The 24599-nt window shown below is 39.1% G+C and overlaps 3 protein-coding genes across 7 annotated transcripts; all 3 read right to left on the bottom strand.

The window, feature by feature from the left end:
• Positions 1-240: 240 nt before the first annotated feature.
• Positions 241-9703, bottom strand: LOC103968346 (BTB/POZ domain-containing protein FBL11). Of its 5 annotated transcripts, none has more exons than XM_018819977.2 (19): positions 9349-9703; positions 9216-9266; positions 8749-8869; positions 8420-8492; positions 8244-8293; positions 6781-6869; positions 6608-6707; positions 6359-6395; positions 6109-6254; positions 4730-5285; positions 4181-4459; positions 3776-3921; positions 2929-3267; positions 2612-2855; positions 2459-2514; positions 1851-1931; positions 949-993; positions 789-857; positions 241-713 (listed from the first exon to the last, which is right to left on the bottom strand). In XM_018819977.2, exons 1-19 carry the CDS (start codon positions 9525-9527, stop codon positions 543-545), a joined length of 2832 nt encoding a protein of 943 aa, XP_018675522.2. In that variant the 5' UTR covers positions 9528-9703; the 3' UTR covers positions 241-542. The 5 variants fall into 5 exon arrangements, with proteins under 5 accessions (XP_018675522.2, XP_009379782.2, XP_065027910.1 ...); XM_009381507.3 differs by having other exon boundaries at positions 8420-8552; XM_065171838.1 differs by lacking the exons at positions 8749-8869; positions 9216-9266; positions 9349-9703 and adding an exon at positions 8595-8692.
• A 1357-nt stretch (positions 9704-11060) lies between these two features.
• On the bottom strand, positions 11061-16430 carry LOC135651667 (serine/threonine-protein kinase D6PK-like). The gene is made up of 3 exons (XM_065171938.1): positions 16176-16430; positions 12888-14862; positions 11061-12106 (listed from the first exon to the last, which is right to left on the bottom strand). Exons 2-3 carry the CDS (start codon positions 14648-14650, stop codon positions 11248-11250), a joined length of 2622 nt encoding a protein of 873 aa, XP_065028010.1. The 5' UTR covers positions 14651-14862; positions 16176-16430; the 3' UTR covers positions 11061-11247.
• A 3761-nt stretch (positions 16431-20191) lies between these two features.
• Positions 20192-24376, bottom strand: LOC135583628 (probable glycosyltransferase 2). Its single transcript, XM_065169634.1, has 2 exons — positions 22887-24376; positions 20192-20499 (listed from the first exon to the last, which is right to left on the bottom strand). The coding sequence occupies exon 1, from the start codon at positions 24330-24332 to the stop codon at positions 22932-22934; it is 1401 nt and encodes a 466-aa protein (XP_065025706.1). The 5' UTR covers positions 24333-24376; the 3' UTR covers positions 20192-20499; positions 22887-22931.
• Positions 24377-24599: the final 223 nt, after the last annotated feature.

Below are 24599 nucleotides of genomic sequence, written 5' to 3' on the forward strand. Positions count from 1 at the left end.
CCATAGCCATTGCCATCATGGTCGCTTCGATCATGTCATCATCGTTACAAAAGGAGAAGAAAGTGACACTACCAGCATCTAAAGATATTAAAAAGAAACAAAAAAAAAAAAAAAATTGAGAACACTCAGGAAAAGACATGGAGGTCACCTCCATCGACGATAGACCCTCACAAATCTGTCCAAATCTTCGCATCCCCCTCAATCAGCAAATACCTCATCGACAATTGTGAAATCCCTTACTAACACAAGCTATAACTCGTTCGGTGGTCACTGAATTACTTGAACTTTAATCACATGAAGAAACAAGAAAATCTAGACTAGACATGTGAATGAACTAATATATGTCCCACATTCGTTATTCAATTATTTCCCACCAATCTAAGCTAGAAATAAATTAATGTTGCTTTGCACGAGAAACATAATGTAGCAGTCTGTTTGTGTGCTATCTTGACGTAGCAACAGCTCCAACTTGGTGCATTAGCCAGCAACCATGGAGGATGCAGTGATCACATGTAACCAGCAAGTCGTCGTTTGTTTCTGTACTATATTCTTTCTTTCACCACTGTTGTCCGTGCCTCCTTGCAGTCCCATTCAATAACTACGGTTTCCTTGTGCACCGACCTAAAAGCCTCCATTGTTTGGGAATCGAATGCACACTTCTGAGACTTGCAGCGACTGATCATCACCGTGCTGAGGAAGCACCTCTCGGCATGCTGAAACAAGGTAGAAAGACGAGAATCAATTCATCGAAGTAATGAACAACAAAGTTGCTAGTTTGATGTGCATACGCTTGGACTGTCAAAACCTCCTTCACAAGCATCACAGAGATCCAATGCCAATTTCCGAAGGAGTGGCAACTGTATCAAGAACAACAAAAGGTATTGTTTCATCAGTCATCCAAACGACAAATGATGAGGTCTTTGGGGGCCTAAGAAAAAGAACACTTACCTTAGAAGCAGCTTCGTATATGAAGTTTCTCTCAATACCTTTACCCTGTGGTTCATGAAAAATAAGTTCTAACACAAACTGACATATCCAGCAAGAAATAACTTCAATTTGTAGGATTGATGCGGAAAGCTAATTTACACATGTTGTGAACGGAATTCCTTCAAGTCACCAGGATCATAACTACGAGAAAATTGTAACCAACCCCTTAGCCTAAACTTATGCTAAGTACCTGATAAATCAACATGCATCTTTTCCTCCGACACAGTGTCTCTTTCAATTGTTAATCAAAAGAGACTGATTTCTGAGAATATTTCTGTGATCAATATAAAGATACTTGCATCTGAATACATCTCAAGAAGAAAAGCAGTGGGGAGCTCTCAATCAATGTTTCATCTGGTCTTAATCAATCAATGGATCCCTTCTTTTCATTTTCTCTGGTGTCATAGAATGATGTCAGTAAACTATTTACTATAGCACACGAATCCAAGGTCCCAAAATCCAGTCCAACTCCAATATCACATGTCAATAGATGTCCAAGGTAGAACTTACAATTTTGAAATTTGGATATATGGTCTGGACTAGTGCCTTTTTCAGCTTCAAACTTACCCTTATTCAAAAGCCCCGAAAAGTTTAATAGGTAGCTTTTACATTGTGATTTTATCAAGGTAAGTGAAATTAAAAAAAAAAGAAATTGCAGTTGCAGCAGATTTCTAGTGTCTCTATGCAGGTCTAGTACTGGAACTTATCTAGACCTGATTATACACATTCCTGAGTGGTAAAAAAAATACTAAGTAGAAAAATATAAAATCAAGCACAAGTTAACTTGGAAAAGAAATCTGCATTTCATTTTAAATGAAACAAAATAGTCTAGTTTGAAAAATAAGCACCAGCTGAACACTCACATTGTGGCGTAGTAAGAAATCCTCGATAGCTATGCAGTTAAAAAGAAAAGAAACCCCATCCAAAGTTATTTTGCCACATTCCTGCAAGTCAGGTAAACAGGCAATGATTATTGACAAAATAGGTTGGTTGGATATACAAATCTCACATAGTAGTAAATGGAAGATAAATATAGGATCAGGAGGCAAATGGAGGTAAAATAATGGGAAATCATCCATAAAACCCATAAAACAACATCCATCATCCTTGTATTTTGATAAGAAAGAAAGGAATGTTTCCAAAGAAGGAAGATATGACCATGTATTTGGAATTTATTATGTGAAATAAAATCAACAACAGCAAAGTATCTAGCTTGGTTAAAAGTCTCCTGAGTGGCCTGGATGTAGTACCTACAAGATGCTAGGCATAATTGTATATGGTTCACAATGCTTCTTTCGTCAAATATTCCAATAGGATGGTCTCTCCTTTTATTGGCCAATGAATTCATATGGTTCTCACAGTCGACAGGTTTTTATTCAACAACAGATTAGCAGTAGCATAAACAAAGAAAAACATAACCACACAATTCAGATTTTAGTAACATGAGGAAATATTGCAAAAATATGCGAACCTCCAAATGAATAAATGTTAAGCCTGGCCATCCATTTGAAATGATTTCTTGTGAGGCTGCAAATGTGTGAACAAATAGGAGTAATTGAACAAAATATTCACATTTAAAATCCACAAGGAGAACAAAAACTACAAATATCTTAACAATAGTAACCTGAATCTAGAAGTTTACATCCTGACAATGAAAATTCTACCACATTTGGGCAGTTCTTAGTCAGAATTGCCAAATCATTATTTGTCATCCATGGTGTTACCCACTCGAGCCTTAATATCCTTAACTGCAGCATGCTGATCTTACAGGCAAATGAAGTCAAGTCACCAAGACAACAGCATAGCTGCAGCACCTTTAAATTTTTTAAGGATTCCTGAATGCTTCTAAAAATTCTGTCAGAAATTACCTGTAGAAAAGAGAACCTGCTGTAAACAATTGTAAAAAAGACACCCAATAGCAAATAAATGAAATGGTGTGACCTGAAAAATAAGAATCACAGACTCCAGCAGTGGGCACATCTTGGGAAGCAGACATAGCACATGATGGCCTGGCGATGCCCCTAGGCCAATTGTTATGCACCTTAATCTACTCAGAGGTACTAGTTCTTCCACAGACAAAATAGAAAATCCCCATCCAATTGCCACTTCTTCCAGGATGCAATGCTGACTCAGTTCAAAGAGATATCCCTTATGGTTAGCAGTGACTGCTGATGCCAGATCATATGTATCAGGCCGATTGAGTTTCGTACAACCAGTTGCTTTCAAGCACCTAATACCTGTGTTTCTCCTAACTACTGACGTCAAAGCCTGCATTGAGACCTAAAATTTTACAAGCAAAACTGACTCAGAAAGTAGAATACACAAGCATAACATATCTCAAGCAAACAACTTAACAGGCATAGACAGGTATGGATATACATATGGCTAAGCCTGTACAGACAAAATAGTTCTGCAGTTCACCTGCAACATCAGAAATTTTATTAACTGCCAAACTTGCATGTGATAATTCAATATCCGAATTGTTGGCAATAGCCTGGTGCCTCAATGAACAATGGCAGCCTACATCTGTGACTTATGGAGTTAAAACAATTAAGCAGAATAATAAAGAAAAAGGAGAATGCTCCTTAGCATGCTCACTTTTATATACAGGCTTCTTATATGAGCAAGACAAAAAAATGAGTTTCATAGGTGAAAGGAAACAAACACACATGTTCAATAAGGAAAGTAATTAAGACATGAACTAAGTAGGCAAAGTTACAACAAAGGCTATTTATTTTGATACAATAGAATCCTTAACAAAGATTAAGAAAAGACAGAAGATCATCACCATGGTCTCAGAAACATCAAGACTCTCCAGAAAAGAACCCAGGAAGTCATAGAGAGCATCATCAGTAACTGAAGTTCCTCTCAACATTAGTATCTTTAACATGTACATGCGACGCATAAGTTGTGAGATGGAGTTTTGGTCAATGCCTGTAGAAGAACAATAGCGACATGTAAGAAATATAAAAGAGTTAATTATGTATATAGGTTATCATGGTTAATCATGTTCAGCTACTAGATAGTTTTAAGCCAAGAAAAACTTATACTCATTGGCAGCAAGTTTCAAAAACCAAACTAGTACTCCTTGTCAAACAGAGTGAAACTCTACTGATTTAGATAAAAGGACTTCCCAATCAAGCTACAAAACCTAGAAGTCCAGTTTTGTGAAATAAAGAATGAAATTCAGTACCTTTACAACCATCAATATGAAGTTGCTGTAGCCTAAATGCCATTGTGCATGAATATTTGTGGTCACTAACTTCAGTAAGGTTACTAGTCAATAAAAGGTCCGAACAAAGTACCCCAACTGAACTTTGACCAAATGATGTATAAGACAGAATCAGTGATTTGATATGAAGGCACTTGCTTATAAGCTTTGATATCCCCATATCTGTTACCATAGTGCATCCCTTGATGTTTAAGTAGGATAAAGAACCACAGAGAGCAGAGATCTTCAGCAAGTCCAGGTCTGACAAGAACAATAATAAATTAATTCCATCTTTCCAGTCCTCAAAGGTACAATATAGACAAAATTTGTAGAAATAATGCAACAAAACATATGAAAGCATCACACACCAAAGATGCATCTTGTTCAATGAACCATACATATCACTTCAACAGTAAGTGATATGTTGTTGGGTAGCAAATATACAAAGTTAAATGAAACACAAATATTTGCTGCCTCAGACCTTGGTTTAAAAGATGGATGAAGGATTGCCATTTTCTGATCAAGTCTTACCATTAATATCATTTCGCCCTTCCAACGTCAGTTTTGAGACATTTGACATAGCCGGATTTTCCAACGAGGTTTTTGCAACATTTAATAACAATGAATTTTCTTCCAGCATTGCATATGGTGTAGTACTGGCAACACGATACTTGTCACTGCTCGTAGAAACGACAGATACTTTGGCAGGTAAAAATGGACTAGTGTCAACAGTCATGTCAACTTCGGTAATCAAAGGAAATTTTTGTAACAAACAATAGAAATCTTCTATTTTAAGCTGTGAACAGTGAGATGCTCTCAATATGCTCAGTGATGGAAATGCCAAGAGTAACCATTTAACAGCGGAACCAAAGTACAACTTTGGGCATTTAGAAATATCCATCTCACGTACAGATTTATAAGACATTGTCATCAATGACTTCCCTAAGACATAACGGTTGTTTGCAGTGCAATTATCAAGCTCGGAAAGTACCATTCTTTTCTTGGCCGTCATATCCAAATCAGATGGCAACACCACCAGAAAAAGAAAAAGAGCTGTTATGTGAACGCAGCCAGCAAGACTAATTTTCTGAATAACAGAAGCAGGAATAAATTATAAATCTTGTGCCCTTAAGCAAATAGAAAATAGGAGATCTCAAGTAGCATATATATTTTAAACTGATAAAAAAGAGAATAAACACGTGGAACATTATCTAAAAGGCTCATTGTAACCAATTTATAGTCCCATCTTACATTTTCACAGTCAACTTTACCTACAGTTGGCGTAAAGGCTGAGAAAACTAGATCTAAAATGGTTGATCTTCATAGGTTAATCAGCTAAGAATTTATAAGCTGATTCAAGGCAAATTCAGTCCAAACAATGTGCAAAAGAAGGAAGATAAAAAATACAACTTAAAGAAAAGATTCCAAAGCTCTCTCTCTCTCTCTCTCTCGTTCTCTCTCTCCCCTCCCCCTCCTCCCCCCCCTCATCTTTTCTTTTCAAAAAAGTATTTTCATGAAATTTTCGTGTTATAGAAAGATGTGTAACTAAAGAAAATTCAATCCATTTTTGATGGTTCTACTGTGAAAAGACTCTACTCACTTTTTTGGCTCAAGTGCATATTATTGTGGATGAATATTTTAATAGTAAATTGTAACAATTCTTTCTTGTTTCTAAGAAAGTGCTGTCCTTACCTTCACCCTTAGTCCCTTACCCAGTTATTCACATAAAGTGTAAAACATCTACTTTCATTGTCTTACAGACAATCTAACCCCTTGAAAAGGAAATGTGATAAAACAGAAGTATATTTGTTCCAATTGTCCTTTCGTTTTCTCTCTCAATGCAATAATGGAAAAGCATGGTAATGGAAGTTGGGAACCAAGAATTAGTAAATAAAGAATAGAAAAAGAACCTCAGAATATTCCGTCAGGCGAATTCTGAAATCATCTAGCTTATCACCTACAAGAGCAGCAAGTATGATTGAGAAGGAATCTTTCATCAAATCCAGGATTGTACAAATAGCCTCTTCCCCAAGCTGGGAGAAGTCTCGTCTCAGCCCTACAGTGACAGGGCTCATACAGTGAACAGCAAAGATAGTATAATAATGAATAGAAAATAAGTAATCTAAAATCTCAAAATAAGCAACCAAACTTTAGAACTACCTGCAGCAAACTCCAAAGGTAAAAGGGAGATCCTCACCTGGTCAAGGAACAAAAAGTTATCCAGCAAAAACAGAAGGCTGTTCCATGATAAAAGTTTCAAAGATTGGAAACAAGAGCAGTAAATTACAACTTCATGCACCTGTGCTTACAAAGTAAAAGAAAAAAGAAACTGCACAAATTGATAATAAGGATAAGTGAACTGATAGGATTCTATTTCTGAATTAAGATAAGCAAATCTTTGCACTTTACCTTCCTAAGAATATCAAATTTAGAATCATCTGATGAGCACTGTGAGGATCTTCTGTTGTCGGAAAGCCATATTAGTAACGCTTCGCATAGATGCCTCTCACTAAGCATCAGTTGCAACAAAATTAGTTTACATATTAATTGTACTGATCAATCTGAAGATAGCAAAAAACAACCTATCCAGAGTCAGCAGAGGGTGTTCAATACAGGAATGTAATAGATCATATGGAATATCAGGAAATGAGTTCAATGATGTGACCCATGCCTGCAAAATTGTTGTTTCATACTTAAATTTCTAATGGTAAGTAAGAATAGCAACTTAGTAGAAAAACTAGCAACTTGGTAGTGAAGCATCTCCAGAGGCATAAAAGAATAACTTGACATTTATAACAATTTGAAGAGCATCATACAAACTAAGTCCGATGAACAAAGTAAGTATGTAAAGTATGAAGAAACAACCTTTTTCTGTAATTTATTTGGATAATAGCTGCTTACAAAAAAACAGTAGGCACAAAAATTAATTTTCCAAATGCACATGACTATTGGTTTCGCGTAAGGTTGGTAGGTAACTCGATCGTCATCATATTTATTTTTGTTGATTCTAACAAAGGCTGTAAGTCTTTGCCTGATTTACCCAGAACTTATAATTTGAGTTGATCATCTTGTCTTCCTAGCAGATTAACAAATCCTGTCTGGATGTAACCAAAACATCTCAAAATTTTTCCCCCGTTTTATCCTTGGTTCATACTATTACAGTATTACTACCCTTCAAATTTTGTGAACAAAATTTACAAAAAAATCAGATTCTATGTTATTCTATTAATACAATGCATCAATCTCAACATCCTTAATTGTTCAATATTTTACATTCTGTTCCATTGCAGAAGATCTTGTAACTTCCTTTTGAGACCTTTTCTTTAACAAAGCAACAATTGTTGAACATCACACAGTACTGTTCCTTGTTCAACCATCTCATATATAAGTTCTATTAGCAACATCTTCCTTAATCTCTCATTTATCTTGAACTACAGCTGCACAATGTATATAATACTTATGTTCTGAATTTTCGTAAATATCTATTTAAATTTTGATTTCATTTTTAATCTTCATAATACTTAAATTGCACCGCATATATTTAGCTTCTAATTTTGCCATTCCACTCTGATTAATTAATATAATTGCAGCATACAATTTGGGATTTAAATTTGAATGTCCGTTAAGTTCAACTATTAAGATATCAATTAGTTAACTCAAGGCTTTATCCTTGTGCAACCTATGGCGATCTATCATTTTTAAACTCCGCCATACACTACACTACTAATGGATTATTAATACTAGTCCAAACTAAACGAACCTAAGTAATTCCCTTTCCTGCAAAAGGTCTCGATCATTAATATTCTAAACAAACTTATCTTACAGAGTTACCAGGATATTAATCTGTAAAACGTTAATCAATAGTTTATAGATTAACAATATATAAGCATAAAAAAATTGTCCATGAAGCAAAACATGTCTAACCAAGGCTTATCTATACATCTAGATGCAGCTAAACAGAATAAGCTTCAGTAAAACAAAATTGTTTGCATGAAGAAGAAAACATGGTTATGAGTCAGCTAATGCATGCATATCGTGTACCTACAAAGTTCCGAGCGAGGTAACCTTTGCATAATTCTGGAACAAAACCAATGCCTGCATTCACATCCCCATTCAAACATTACCACAGAAGCATAACATGCTTAGGAACCACCATATATTTAGGATAACATTTGCAATTTAATCATTTTAAGCAATGCAATCATCAATTTGGATACCTACCTTGTTCTAATCCAAAATTCCAGGCTTCGATAACTGTGTCCATTGGAATCTGCTGTCCTTCTGCAAGGGTCATCTGTTGAAACCATGACTCACATTCTAATAAAAGCCTCTCGACACCAAAATATAGAGCAGCCTATTAAAAAAGTTTGTATCTTAGAGGTGCATAGATAAAAACCTTGAATGAGGACTGGAAATGTTCAAGAATAATAAACCATCAAGTCCACAGCAAACAACCGGTGTATTTCCAAACATCATAGTGACAAATAAAAGAAATGATGATAAATGCTTCACTAGATGAAAAACCTTGTATGTGAAAGCAAGTAAACAACCTCCAAAATAAGAAGAAAGTTATTAGATGTTATATGTAGCTGAAAGCCATGTATGAACTGCAAGACATGAACAAGTGCTTCTAGGTTCCACCGGATGGATACATGCGCAAGACTCGATTCACTGCAATAACAGAAGGTGAAATGTGTCATCAGTTAGAATAACACTGAAAGCAAACAAATACGCATTGTCATAATTATTAGGCGTATATGGTCTTCTTAGCATGCCATATCATGAACCAGACGCAAATAAGTAGATGATCATTAATGATAAGAAAAGCGCTACTAACTTGGACAGAATAAAAAGCAACACAAATAACTCCTTTCTATCATCTTCTTTCATATTCGAATAATACCATGTATCATCCAAAACTCACCGAGAAACAAAGAATACCAGGAATAACCGTTGATGCTGAGAAGGCTAAAACTTTTAATTAAAAAGGAAACTAGATTTCGACAGAGGAGGTAACCTGAAGCTTCCACAAAGGAGGCCACGAAAGTAGGCGGATTGCTCAACCAGCCTGAAAGAAGAGATCCAAAGAGATCTTTAAAACAACAGCCAACACACATGCACGTAAGAATTGATCAGGAAAGACGACTTGCCTGTTTCGATTCGCACGCACTTTTACCGATGGCGATTGGAGGAGGAGCCCAATATTCCAGTTTTCGACACCGGAGGTCGAAATCGATGTCACTTTCTCCGGTCGGAGCTCATTTTGAACGGCGGAGGGATCGATTAGCTCCAGGACGACATCGTCGCCGTCCGTAGTAGCGGAGGCCATGGAATTGGGATCGCCTCACTGACGTCCGCGCAAAATCAGAGAGCCCTAAAGCCCAAGCCGACGCGTTTGTCCTCGCGGGGCCACGCAAAACACCCAACGACGCAGTTTGAGTCGCGACTTCCCTAACGAAGTAACACCAGAATCTGAAGAGCGGCCTGATGGCTACAGAAACGGAACGGCCGACACTTGTAATGATCGCATAACTATATGTTAGATTGCATATATGGATGATTTGGAACAAATTTGTACCAATTAATCCTTAAACACATAAGTCTGACGATGGTGGTGATATATCAGATCAATTTTTGTATTTAAAATTTTATTCGATATAATTTTTTGTACCTTCTTAAGCAGTGATGGTATACTACTGGACTTGACTTATCAAGATTAAAAGTTTAAAATTTTATCAAATATATTTTATACTTCTCTTTTACCCAAGTTAAAGATTTAAAATCTCGACTGATGATGTACTTGATCCTTTTAAGGATTCAAAATCTTATTTAATATATTTTGACGTCTTAAAAATTAGTCTGATAATGATATATTAAACCAACTCATCAAGAGCATTTAAAATCTCATCTAATATATTTTCTATTTTCACACCTTAAAAACACTAGTTTGGTGGACCAACTTACCAAAGCTTGCATCAAATACATCTTCAATTTATAGTAAAATCCTGGGCTCAAATCAATTTATCAAATATCGAGATTTTGACATCTTAAACATTAAACCAATTTATCAATGGTTGAATGGTTAAAGATCTCATTCGATATATATATATATTTTTTTTTTTTTGAAAATGTTAATCATTTAAGTTGCTCACCAACAATCTTACCATAGCCGATCGCTTAATATGTGTCGATAAGCATTGTCAAGAAACAATCACGGTGACTGCAGGAAGAAAAACCTTTTGAACATGCTCTGACAACTCCATATGCCGGTTTGCAGCCACTGAAACAAAATCACATACAAAAACGTAATTATTATATCCCTAGCAAGCATCATACCGGTGTATCAAAACCATGGCTGGCATAGACCTCGATATCCTCTTACCGCCACGATCCCTCACTTTCACCTCTTTAATCCCCCAGTTATCCATCAGCCTTCGTTATTGCTAGTTATATCTCAAAAGCAAGTGGCAAGAAGAAAAAACCAACTGCCTGCCTGTTGACAACCATCAGACCACCAAGTTGGCTTGAACATCTAAACTCAACACGACAAATCATCCATGCTATCAAAATCATCTGAAAGAGGTAATAAGAATCAGACATATTTGGGAGGAGAAAAGTTAGGCTCGAGGAAGGTGAGATGCAACAGTATGGGTACATCAGCTTCCAACAGATAACAATGAAGAAAAACATAGAAGCAGGGGCTACTGCATATCTTGAACTCAAATAGGTCTCCCACCTGGCACCAAATCCACTAACGCAATTACACCTTGACTTCCACCAGTCACATAGGAATTGCTTGCCCAATATATTGTACAAGTTGCTTCTCAGATACCCCCACCAATACAAATGGCCTTCCTCGAGAGGACAAAATTTGTAGTAGGTGTGGATAAGATGCTGATGTTTTCTAAAATCATATTCATGTTATTAACAGTGGGAATTTAGACCTACATTTACATCAACAGATAGTCGCAACAACGAGTACCAAATAAAGATGGACAAAAGCCACCAAGCCAAAGTGCACTCTTCCACTTTAGACTAGAGAAATTTCTCTAAAAGAGCTCGAATTCCACATCCTCCCCATTCGCCCTGAAATCAAGACATCTACCTTCTTTTTTCTTACGGAACACAACAGGGGTCCCAACATCATGGCCTCTTGGTGTCTCGGGTGGTGCAGCACAACGTATTAGGGCCCAATTTAATCCATCGAAAAATGGGTGCTGCTTAATCTCAGCAGCGCCTTTGACTGATCCCAGCCTATTTTCAGGCTCCTTCACTAGCAGACCTCTAATCAAATCCCTTGCATGAAAGCTCATACATGGGTTCTCAGGGAACTTCAAGCTCTGAGAAACCACATTGGCTAATGTTTCTTCATTTCCAGGTCCCTTGAAGGGTGTTCTACCAAAAAGTAATTCATATAGCAAGATCCCAAAGGTCCACCAATCCACAGCACTTCCATGTCCATCTCCTCTAATGATCTCGGGAGCTAGGTATTCATGAGTCCCGACAAAGGAGTTGGAGCGTGCATCAGTGGGTTCCACCACAAGTTGCGGAAGTGGTCTTACCTGCCCACTCACTTCAGATTTTAGTTTTCGTGTCTTCGCTTCTGTGGAAGATACTAAACGGGGTGTGAAGCAAGAAACTTGAACCCAAGATGGCTGAAGACAAAGTGGGTCAATGCAGCTATTTTCAGCGCATGGTCCGGAGAGCTTCTTTTCAGACTCTTGTGTGCCTAACGAGGCAGATCTGAGAAGGATCGGGCTTACAGAGCATCTGAGAGACAAGTCAAAATCAGAGAGCATAATGTGACCGTCCTCACGAACCAGAATATTTTCTGGTTTGAGATCACGGTAGATCACACCCAACATGTGTAGGTATTCCAAAGCAAGGAGCACTTCTGCAACATAGAACCTGCAATAACCATCATTAAGAATGAGTTTGTATCTTTAAAGGCAACATGTAGCAAAGTTAGTGAACATTAATGGCATGCCTGAATCCAGAATGGACAACAGAAACTCTCTTAAAACATTGATTAATCACCAGAGCAAGAATAATGCTGGGACTGGAATTTCTATGGTGCATGGTCAGATTTTAAGCGGATATATCATTCAAATTTTGACTTAAGAGCTTTGTGAAGCAACAATGCTACTTCTGCCTGAAAGCCAATCTGAATTCTATACTCTAGTCTCATGAAAACATAACCTATCAAAGGAAAGTTAATCCAAGAAATTATGTTAGCATTTTCTGGGCAGCATGCTCTTTTATATGTACAGAAATACGATGATTGAAAAGCAGTTGTATAACAGTGCTCCATGTATGTACCTCAAAAAGTAGCAGAAAACTATTCATGATGCTTTTAGCAGTTGTTTGGATGGAAGTTCGCCTCCAACACATCAAATAATGGTTCATTACAAAGTGATTTTCTTTATCCAACTAATGCCTCACTTTAAAGGAGTCTTGTCAAGTCTGTTTCACTAATCTTGTGGAAGAAAGTAAATTAAGCAGAGTGAACCAATCTTAATTGAACTTAATGCTATAGAAATTATATTGTATGCCTCATCAATTGCTTAGGTTCTCATAACAGTCTATTCCAGTTGCTTCTTGACATGGTTTGGATGAAACTAGAATGATGGATAGCTAAGTCTGTTTTCCTGACAAAACATGATGTAAAATGTACAAGCAGGTTATATACCTAGCGGCTGGTTCAGAAAAACTCCTGCAGGGTTGCTTCTGTCGAAGAACATGCAGGTCGCCACCTGGACAATACTCCATAACTAAACATGAGAGGTTATCCGTTGTAAAATGAGCATAGAGGGTTGGAAGGAAAGGATGATCCAGCATTTGCAATATTTCTCTTTCAGTTTGTGCTCTCAGCATCTTTTTCCTGCTAACCAGGAAATCAATATCCATGACCTTCAATGCAAACAAACACTCCGAACCAACCAGCTCGGCAAGATAAACTGTTCCAATATCACCACAACCAAGTCGTTTGAGGAGCTTAAAATTCTTCAAACCTAAGCTTCCATGTTGAATTAAGTTCTGACGGATGGCCACCCATCTCACATCCTTTGACATGTGAGGTCTACAGCCTTTCACACTAGCACCACTCTGATGGCTCTCCTCACTGATGCTAGTGCTGCTACTATAATCCCCAATGCTGCTTTTCGAACTATGAGAGCACTCTCCTTTTTCTCTTGATCTAGAGAATTCACTTGCTTTAACACTGACGACTCTACTGCTGCCATGGATATTCGGGGTCGAAAAGGTTTTGTTGGTACCACTATCAATGCTGGCCTTATCAATTAATGCGGCAGGATTCACAGTGCTCGATGCAGGAGCAAGAGGAGCCTTAGGGCGACATGACTTGGTTGTAGGCGTAGTACATGGAGGTGTGACAGGTTCCTTATGACGGCATGATTTGGTTGTAGGTGTGGTACATGCAGGACTGACAGGTTCCTTACGACGGCATGATTTGGTTGTAGGTGTGGTACATGCAGGACTGACAGATTCCTTCGGACAACATGATCTGGTTGTAGGCAGAGTCTCACCACTTTTGTTTACTTCACTATGCTTGGTGGAACCAGTGGTTGCTGAAGCTGGCTCAGGCTTTCCTTTCTTTTTGGTGGTCATGTTCTTATTTACTGGCTTGGTTAAACATGGCTTCTCGATAGCCTTGCTTGATGCAGCAACTGCCTGTGAGGTAGATATGGATGCTTTAGAAACTGATTTTCCCTTCTTTCCTATCTCGACTGCAGCTGATTGAATTTCACAGGATTCTTCCGATGTAGGCTTAATTATATCTTGAATTCTGATCCTAGTTACCTTGGGTGTATTGGGAACTGCAGATAGAAGAGATGAAACAGCACCCCGATCACATGACTCGGAATTTTGCCCTTGACCAAATCCATTTGTCTTTTTTGAAGAATCTGGTGAGGCCTTTTCAGGCATGATGGATATTTCGACCAAATTTGTCTTTTCTCCATTTAGAGGAAGACCAGAGTCACTTGATTGAACCACGACAGATGCATAAAGCCTCTTAATTGTTCCAGCTTCGGAGGTCCTAGATAAGCTAACTGGCTTTGATAGCCTCTTCATAGCAGCCATCTCTGATGCCTGGGAAATGCATAGCCTTCTTAAAGACTGTTTTAAAGTGACAGATTCTGATATTCCTATGCCCGACGGTCGAGATCCTCCAACTTTGACTGGCTTCTTCAGGGCATTCTTTCGCATCAAGTCAACCCCTGGCTGACAAGAGGGACCAAGAACCCCAGATGAGGCCCTGAGATCAATCGCCCTCAAAAGTCGATCAAGGTCATCTTCTACATCCTGGCACTTACCATCTTGTACACTAGGTTTGAGCTTAATACGTAGTGTCTTAGATCCACCAAAGTAATTATCCAAATTTGGTTCTTCATTTGATTCAACAATCTCAGAAGTACCACCAGAGGAACCCATTTCTAGGTGATGGTTTAATGAGACGTGAGAAATCTACCTCAATGTCGAGATCAGAGATTAAATGACTAACCCATCTCTTAGAAAGACATCAGAAGGGAATGAAGCAGTAATATGAAACACCAAGCTCATCTTTATAGATTCCATAATTGTAAATATTGTTATACTTAAAGAACCTGATCAACGTCTTCCATGAATTACTGCTGATCATGATCCTGCAAATAGATTAAACTACATCATACAATAGAAGAAAAAAAAACAAAGAAGAGAGTATTTGTAGACCCGATGCAAGGTTTATGTTACACCCATTAAATATTTCTTAAACATGAAAAGCAGAAAACCCAAAAGCACAACTTTAAAAAAAAAACAGTTATAAGCTATTCCACTACACAACATCATGGTTTTCAGATATCTTAGAATAGAGCATGACACATGCTGGGTATTCGAACCAGACCCTACAATATCAAAATTTTACATATAACAATTGTCTATAAAACTGCAAATAAACCATCTTCCTTCACCATGTGAAATCTGTAACCATAGACAGAACTCAAGTTCACAATGGACGTCCCAAATTACTCTCAAGAAAAGCATCAGGTAGCACCAAAATAAGGAAAATTAAAAGAAAAATAATCAGTCAGTTAAAGAAAACCACAGTCCATCCCTTCCTACTGCAGCACACTGAACCAAAACGTAGAAAAGATAAAATAGGATCGAATTGCAAAAAACCCAAGAAAGATGTAAGAAGCATCAGAGCCGATTAGCCGCACGCGTTGTCATCAAATAGTGTAGAAAAAGATCGGCAAAAGAAGAGGTGTAAGTCCAGTGAGAAACCGATTGGTGAAAACCAGTATACAGACAAAATAGGAAAAAGTTCCGGAAAAACCAAGAAAGAATCAAGAAGAACTAGCGTCGATTAGCCGAACGCATAGTCATCAAATAGAGCAGAAAAAGAAGGCAAAAGAAGAGACATCATCCCAGTGAGAAATAGATCGGTCAAAACTAGTATACAGACAAGATAGGAACCAATTCCAAAATGACCAAGAAAGATTCAAGAAGAATTAGCGCCGATTAGCCACACGCATGTTCATCAAATCCAGCGCAAAAAGATGGCAAAAGAAGAGACGCCAGCCCGGTGCGAAATCGATTGGTGAAAACTGGTGTACAAACAAATATGAACAAATTCCAGAAAAACCAAAGAAGATTCAAGAAGAATTAGTGCCGATTAGCCACACGCATTGTCATCAAATCGAGTAGAAAAGGACAACAAAATAAGAGACATCAGTACAGTGAGAAATCGATTCGTGAAAACTAGTATCCGGACAAAATAGGACAAAAAATTCAAGAAAGACCAAGAACGGCTCAAGAAGAAGTGGCGCAGATTAGCCACAAGCATTGTCATCGAATCGAGCAGAGAAGAACGGCAAACGAAGACACAACAGCCCAGTGAGAAATCGACGGGTGAATACTAGTAAGAAGCTCAAAAACGTAACCAAATAAGAGGAAGTGGAAGAAAAAGAAGACGTACCGCGAACCAGCCCACCACCAACCCCAGCACAGATCCGGATCGAACAACCAAATCGTAGATCCGACTCAAGAACCACCAAGAAGAGTCTAGGATCGCGACCGTAGATAACGAATCGAAAGATACCTCACCAGGGCTAGGGTTTTCGAACGAGAGAGAGAGAGAGAAGAGAGAAGAGAGAGAGAGAGAGAGGATGGGAGTAGCGGCAGGAGTGAAATGCTCATCACGAGGAGGTGCACATCGCTCTGAATGATAGGAAAAGAACAAAATAATGATAATTAATAATAAATGAAAAAGAAAGAAACCAAATATTACCGAATTCTTTATTAGATCATTTAATTTCTCCCACTTATTTTCCTAATTAATTTTTCGTTTACGATAAATAAATAAATAAATAAATAAGAAAAGTCAAGTGCTAAAAATTAAATTAAAGACACGGAAAAGAAAATAAAACTCGGGGAAAGAATCCGACGCGTCAGCAGAAAAAACGCGGCTCTTCTTTGAGATGGACCCCACCGTGGGTCCACCTGAGTTCGGTGCATCGGTGGAGTATCCCAGATGACAAAACAAGGCCTGTCATTTCACCAAATTACCCACCCTCTCAAATCTGAAGCTTATCCAAGTCATTATTTGCTTCCTAATAGTCAAAATCCATTTTGATCAAACAGATCTTACAGTTTTAATTATCCTGCATTAATATTAAAGAATAAATTGTTGGATAAGATTGAAGTTAGTGAGGCTACACAAATTTATTGCAGTTTACCTGAGGTCCCCATGCACACAGTAAGTACAGTATCAGGATCTCTGAGTTCAAATTATATTGCACTTGATCCAACCAAATTCATTGGATTCCCTACCAGTTAAACCTATGTACTTGCAATACTGGTTTTTCATACCACAAAGTCATCCCTCAGGAAAAGGGTTGATTAATGCATATGTGACTTCATTTTTCTTGGCATTTCAAACTCACTGATTCTTACACTGAAGGAGCTGAAGAACATAATGGAACAGAGCTTGCAGATCTGTACCTCCAAACATTAAATTACCATGCTCTCGAACCTCTTTTAAAAGTCTGGATCATTGGGATCTTTGCTTTCTACCTTGTGTAGGCCAACAGGGTTGGCTGCAATTACTCTGCAAGATGGAGGGCTTTGCAAGATGCAAATGAGATGCATGCCACCTTGTACTAAATAAAAGGAGGAGTTAATCATTTGAGCATACCAGAAGCTACTCACTGGTGGGAGATGAATGGAGACAGGAACAGAATACATCAAAGTAGCATATGTGTTGTTCCCTGGCTTATCTTTGCCTGAAAAGGATAGTTTGGGCAAGGATTCAATCACTTGACAGATAAAACCCATGTATCATCAACTAAAACCTAATGGTTCCAAAAGCAGACAATGATAGAACAGAATCAAGTGGACATTACACAATGATAATGATGGTAATCTGATAACTTAGCTGAATGGCTATGGTGATTCTTCTTTTAGGCTGCAGAATGGCACCGACAGAAAGCTTCAGTGGTGTTCAAATGACAAGATTCAAACTAGTTAGACAATTCTGAGAGAAGAAATAGGTGATGTTTGTTAAATAGGATTAGGACCATAGTAAACTAGCTTAAGCACTAGAATAGAAGTACTAGCATAGCTTAAGTACATTTCTTCTGGTGCTAAAAGCTTACTTGAGTGCTAAAAGAATGTAGAGAACAAAAAGAAAATGTATTTGAAGTACTTGCTATTTAAGTGTAACATGCAGAAGAACTTTTGTTTCGACTAACTAATTATTGCTTCCACCATATCATCAAGGAATCACAAACTAAACAAATAGGCATGGTTAGCAGAAGTTGTTAGAACATTTAGTGCAGCATTGGAAGTTTATATTGCATCTGAAGACCAATTATGTTTGCCAGTGCTTATTTGCAATAGGCAAACTCAAAAAATAGATTGGAGAAACATGTTTACTATATACTTACATTTTAGCTTCTACTTCTCACACTTCCAAAACCTGTTTTTTCATCTGAGAGATCAATTTTTTTCTTCTAAAGAGAATGAGTTTTCTCTTTACCTATATATTCATTTATAAACCTAAATTCAGGTTTACAAATCAGATCAAGAAACAATACTTCCATAGAAATATTAATTGATTGATCTTCCCATATTAATCTACAATACAAGTCCATATGCATTCTCACCTTTGTTACTAATTTCTATTAAGAACATTATAAATTAAGCTCTATCTTATGTATGAATAATTAATTCATCTAGAACCTAATGGAAGGGCCCTCTTACTGTAGTTGAACACTTGACTTCAATCTTACGCCTCCATTAAGCTTTCTCCTCTTATGTAATTTAATCATATTTTATATATTCTACTAGCAAAGAATGAAGACCATGCCAAACACATCTATCGTCATCTCATTACTTTTGGAAGTCCTTTGTCATGATATTTTAATACGTACCTTAAAGCCTCCTGTCAAACTTTTACAGCCCATTGGGAGAATAGCCGATCTCACATAGAAGAAAACTAAGCAGTCAAGGCGTGCTGTCTCCCAATGATAAGCTGCCACTTCTTCCGAGTGTCGGGACACAAAGTCTTCGCCGTCCCCGTACTTGTAGTAGACAACACACAGCAACTGTTTTTGCTGACCTCCTCATTTGCTAGTCGAACGCAACCGATGCACCAGCTCATGAGCTCGTCAAATTCAATCTCCTCCTCCTCGTTTCCTCACTTGTACCAGCCGCCCATGTTTCCAGCAGGACAAGCTTCGATCAACTCCTCTTTGACCGTCGCCTCCTGATTTCTGGATACAGCTCAAGGAAGCAAGTCATTTTATCGAGCAGGTAGCGTGCGTCTGCTAAATCATCAGCCCGTGGCCGACATGCCTCCCCTGTACGTCTTCGAACACCACCACACCCCACCCCCTTTTCCGAGCCAGAAACTTCCAGGAGGAGAAGTAGGGTCTCTGTTCCCACACTCGTTTCTTTCTTGGCTCTTCAACCCAATATATCCGCATGCTACGCCGTCAGCTCTCAAGTCATCGCCGTGCCATTGTCCTTGGAATAGCTTCCTTGTGCCCGTTTACCGAGCATGAAGACAGGCGAATTAGGAATCATTGTACCATTTCCTTGACGCAGTCGCTATCGCTCTCGACTCCAGCTCAACACTCACTAATACGTGCAAGGCGCCGTGGTCCTAATGAGAGCAACCGATCGGCGCAGTTATCCATCCACTAGATTTCAAGCAAGTCTGATGGAAATATTAATCACTAGATTTCAAGCAAGACTTTACTGCTCGTTCCAATCTGCAATGTCTTACTTCCTTCTTCGAGATTTAAAAGCTACTACCTCGAGGATAGATCAAAATTGAGAGACCAGCTCCACCGATGTTATTGAGAGACCAGCTACCGTCAATGGAAATCTATGAGACAAACATACTAAAGATTTCCAAAGACATCCAGGGAGATCACAAGAAACGTAGACCGATTTTTTGCCCAAATCATAGATCAAAGAGGATATGATCATCTTCAAATTTATTGAAAAGTAATAAACCTCTGCATCATTTCATCTTTCTAGCATCCTGATTTAGTCTGACAGAAGGTGTACTACCATCAATCTAAGTTTGAATATTTGAGTCAGGATTCTCATTAAAACTTGCATAAAAAAGAGAAAAAAATTTTGCTAGCTCATAAATACTCTAATCACAGAGTGAACTGCCTTGCAACTTCAAATTTTGTTCTCATTAACTCTGGCAAGCCATCCCCTGTTCCCTTTATCACTTCGATTCCCCAACAGCATGCTAACTTTCCTTTGTGGATCTTACAATAGAGACCAACATCAAGTTGAACAGTTGTTCGCAATTTAATGATTAGATTACTGAACCATTTTCATATCCTATCCATATAGCAAGCATCTGATTCTATGCAAATATATGAAAGTAAAACTTATTTATCTACAGAATAAGAAGAAAAAAGATCACTTGCGAAAGATATGGTATTTCAGAAATCTTCCTTAAAAACAACAGGACATTGTGGGTGAGAATCAAACAGCAATCAAAAGAGAAGATCCTAGTGATACGGCATTTCCAGTACTTTCTGCAATGCCTGATATACATCCAGAAAAGAAAGGGAGGGAGGAAGGAAAGAAGATGATGGTACAGACAGAAAATACATGATTGAGAAAGTCAGCCACTTACAGATAACTTCAATACTTACAAGCATAAGAAACTTCAGTCTGGAATGATTAGCCAAGCATGTTGACTTAAGGCCTTTATTCATTGATCCTGGTACAAGAAAGATCAACCAAAGCTCTTCTGGCAGGGACAAACTGACCTGGGTGGAGATCAGTTCAAGGTTATATATTCCACGAAACATAACAAGTATAAGGCTAATACCTACTACCTAGCATCCCTGATGGACCTGCACTCTCAGGTTTTCAACTTTTGGGCTTAAGTAGAGTACACAGCATAAATGTTTTGAACACTCACAAATAAGAAACAAGACTAAGAGTTCCAATGGTTCTTTATCAGAAAAGAGATCTTCGATAACAGGGCAAAACTGTATGGTGTTTCTCACCATGATGACCATGACAAAGAGGTTAACAATGATGATATATCTGCAACTTTTCCTCCCTTCTGGTACATACTAAGAATGTGCAAGAACCTTAAGATCTTCAAAACAACACTCGCATATAAGCTATGTGTTATGAGTGAGGTGATTGAAGAACTAGGAGACGAGGAAGAGAACAGCATTTAAAAGCTTCCCAGGCTATGCAAAAATAACATTGCAACTAGTCTTCAATAGATGCATTTTAAGTGTTTCCTCTATAGCTGAAATCTATACATTTTTCAGCAGTCTCCAAAAAATCTTGAACAAATACAACGGCAAGGGACATAGAACCTCAGCTACTAACACAGACTCCGTGGAAGAGAAACACCAAAAAACCAGAAAATGACTCTCGAGTGAATATTTTGGGAAGAAAATTATATAGTAGCCCTAAACATGTTAAGATTGCTATTGGCATTGCTGGCTTATACCCATTCTTCCTATTTGTAAAGAGAAGGATATCCTCTTCTTGCATAGTTCTTCCAGCCTTCAGTTGAGAGAGTTCTGCTATGATTACTGAAGTGACTAAAAGAGTTTGTATACAGTGATTCAAAGTTTTGGCATTTATTTAAAACTTCAAGATTTTATGTGATTGGACTTCCATCTTTCTTCATAGATCATACTGACAACTGAGTCTTTCCAATGCAAGAAAACTCTCCTCTTTCGCCTCATATCTATCTAGATGATAAAAGTCCACGCAACCAAATGATTGAAATGCTTCTTAATGTTGTAAACTAATCATAGCAAGCAGATACCTATTCACTCTCTAGAATGTAATACATAGTATATATACCATAATCTGGTGGATTTCTTTCAGTCTTTTGGGAAGAGATTACAACTTTTGCATTTCATATACAGTTCGCAGCACATCTAAATAAGCCACCTCAGAGCTTTTAGTCCATGATAGTGAACTAGGATTTTTTTTCCTCTCAAAAGCTTCTTCTCCCTCCTAATCTTTAATTCTCTAAAACGATCCTCGCTTGACATTAAATTCAACTTCATGTATGACTTCAACAATAGAATAAAAATTAATAAAAAAGTTCATGAAAGAAGATCAACACGATATGCTAGTTGATCTTGTTGATAAAACAATATATCGGAAGGAGATAGACTACGTATATCATCATCTCATACACTTGATTCAAGCCTTTCAAGCGAAATTTAATACAATTAGAATTAGTCAGTAAGTTAAAATAAATTTCTTCTCCTTCCAGTTAATTATTATTGGGACATAATTGCAAGTAATGCCTAAGATACTAAAAGCATTTGCAATTGTATGGATATTATGATTTATACGAGGAAACCTCTCCATGTACTTATCTGTTTTGCTATACTATTAGCTGCTGACTGGTGGACCAACCAAAATATTTATTCCATTATCATGTGGGATCATTTCTGTTCTTATGTCTCCACTAGGCAAGCAATGAGTCATTGGTAAAGATGTCGATATTAGCATCTTTGATATCCAGTGATCATATATAGGGTAAGTGCGAAGAAGACATCTCTAATATCCAGTGATATTAGCACATTGGACACTCTAGTAAACATTTTTTTAACAAAGAACCTCATCAAATTAAATAAAAAATGAGCTGAAGTAACACTGATAATGATTAAAAAAAAGAGAAAGATTAGTAACACAAAGCAAGCTTCAATCATTTCTCATAGGAAATTAGGGTGAGAATTTGAATGAGTGTAGGTGATATCAGTCTGTGAAGATACGAATGCCCCCTAAAATGAACATTGAGAGCTTCCAAATAACGACCATGGTGAATGGGAAAACTAATATTAACCTTGTGATACTTGGCATAGAACACTTTCCTAACTAATCGGAGCTAAATGAACTATATAAGGTCTAATTCATCTCAAACCAGATCAAAAGAAACGAGCTACATATTTAAGTTTCATTTATCAACAATTGCATACTTGGATATACAACAAGTTAACATAAAATTCCTTTTTCTTCATGTTCATTACTCTTCGACAAGAAAAACCTCACAAGTTGAAAACACAAATCACATATTGTGGTTCTATAAAGAACGGTTAAGATCAAAAGCTTAATATTACATGCTCCAATTAAGTAAACATCCTATCTCAAACAAATGCCACAACCTCACCTTGGACTGCGGTAGGCTGAGGCCACAACCAGCTGTATCTGTTCATCAACTGGATATTCTGGCTCCAAGATTCAGCTGCTCTTTGACTTCCAGGGGTCTCGTTGTCTGCCTCTTGATCCTCTTGATGTTGGAGCTCGCTAGGCCCCTGTGAGCAAACCCATAAATCCGCAGTATTTGGTTATCTGCGAAATTAAATGCCCTCTCCATGCTACCGAGGCACCTCTCCACCGGGTAATCTCCGTAGCTCCCACAAGGCTTGCAACCCACGAAATGCGTAACGAAAGGCCACCTTTCGTCGCCCAGTCCGGGGTGGTACTTCTCCATCATCTCCTCATAGCGATCCACAAGGCCTGCCCAGTAGCCGTGGAGGTAGTACGAGTTCTCGATGAACACCTTGTTGCCCCACTTGTCCTGCTGCGAGAGCAAGAGGTAGATGAGGGCAGACTGGTCGTCGGCCTCGAAAGCCGGCCGGCCCTTGAGGTTGGCGGTGAGGATCTTGCCGGCCTCGTCGCGGACGGGGCCCTTGGGACCCATCGGCGCCCACTCATCGAGGAGATCGAGTGACCACTGGCAGTTGCGGAGAAGGAAGCTACCGGTGTTAAGGCCGATCCAGGAGTGCTGGTCAAAGATGAGGTCCGGGTAGCCGTGAACGACGAGGTTGTGGGCGTCATAGCGAGGCAGTGGGATCTCGAACGCCATGTCGGTGAAGAGGGCGTCGCTGTCCATCCACCAGATCCACTCGACCTCAGGATGAGAGAGCATGAGACGGCGGATCAGGGGTAGCTTGGCCCAGTAGCCAGCAAGCTCGCGGTCGAGGTGGGCCATGTTGTAGACGATCTCGATCCCGTGGAGGCGGCAGTAGTCGATCTTGTTCTTGATGGCCTTGAGGAGGTAGTGGTCACCGGTGGCGTTGTCGCAAGGGTTGGGCGGCGACCCGGTGACGAGGAGGATGCGTGGCTTGCCGCCTTCGACCAGGTTGGGGAAGCCGGGGTTCTCGTTCAGCCACCGCCGCCGCTGGGAGTCCCAGTCGGAGATCTTGGGCCCGAGGGTGTAATTGGCAACGACGGCAGAGGTAATGTCAGTGGCATTACCGCCGCCGTCGCGAGTGGCAGTGGTGGAATTGAGGGAGAGGAATTGTTGTTGCTGGTCGTCATCGTCAGGGTCGGCATCAGAGCGGATCTCGCGGAGGATGCGGTCGATGTCCTCGATGACCCTCTGGTCGGCGGCTTCGGAGGCATCGCCGCCGGCGCCGGCGAGGCTGCCGATGCCGATGGTGCCGCGGAGGACGAGGATGGTGACAAAGCCGCAGAGGACGGTGATCTTAAGGTTGTTGAAGGCCTTCTGGATCTTGCGGCCGCGGGGGAGGCGGCCCGATCTAGAAGTAGCCGGGAGACTCCCTCCGCCGCTGCGCGCTACTGCCTTCGACGCCGCTCCCTCTTGGCCCATGTCGTTCGTCTCACCCTCTCTCTCCTTGACTTATCCTCTCTCCGCAAAACGCTTATATATCGCGGCCGGCTCGAAGAAACGCCGAATGAGATCACGGAAGAGTTCCGATCGAGAATGCCGCTGCCATGTGGCGGACGATCCAGGAGACAGTAAAATGGAGTAATCCTTGCAGCACAATCCCGGACCCCACCGTGATAACATCATTGACGTCAGCCATTTGAAGGTGGCTGCTTTCCTGTTGCCTGCTTTGAAAGAGATGGAAAATCC

The sequence above is a fragment of the Musa acuminata genome, chromosome BXJ3-10 (genome assembly GCF_036884655.1).
Source record: "Musa acuminata AAA Group cultivar baxijiao chromosome BXJ3-10, Cavendish_Baxijiao_AAA, whole genome shotgun sequence".
NCBI classification, from domain to species: Eukaryota; Viridiplantae; Streptophyta; class Magnoliopsida; order Zingiberales; family Musaceae; genus Musa; species Musa acuminata.

What these genes read in the sequence shown, in the direction of transcription:
- LOC135651667 (XM_065171938.1), bottom strand. Translation starts at nt 14,650, where the DNA reads ATGGGTTCCTCTGGTGGTACTTCTGAGATTGTTGAATCAAATGAAGAA. An exon ending in TTTTCTGAACCAGCCGCTAG is followed by an intron (nt 12,107 to 12,887) that starts GTATATAACCTG and finishes TGGTTATTGCAG; the next exon opens with GTTCTATGTTGCAGAAGTGC.
- LOC103968346 (XM_009381507.3), bottom strand. Translation starts at nt 9,527, where the DNA reads ATGGCCTCCGCTACTACGGACGGCGACGATGTCGTCCTGGAGCTAATC. An exon ending in TTGATGTTTCTGAGACCATG is followed by an intron (nt 3,268 to 3,775) that starts GTGATGATCTTC and finishes GTAAAATTTTAG; the next exon opens with GTCTCAATGCAGGCTTTGAC. An exon ending in ATTTCTTACTACGCCACAAT is followed by an intron (nt 994 to 1,850) that starts GTGAGTGTTCAG and finishes CATGAACCACAG; the next exon opens with GGTAAAGGTATTGAGAGAAA.
- LOC135583628 (XM_065169634.1), bottom strand. Translation starts at nt 24,332, where the DNA reads ATGGGCCAAGAGGGAGCGGCGTCGAAGGCAGTAGCGCGCAGCGGCGGA.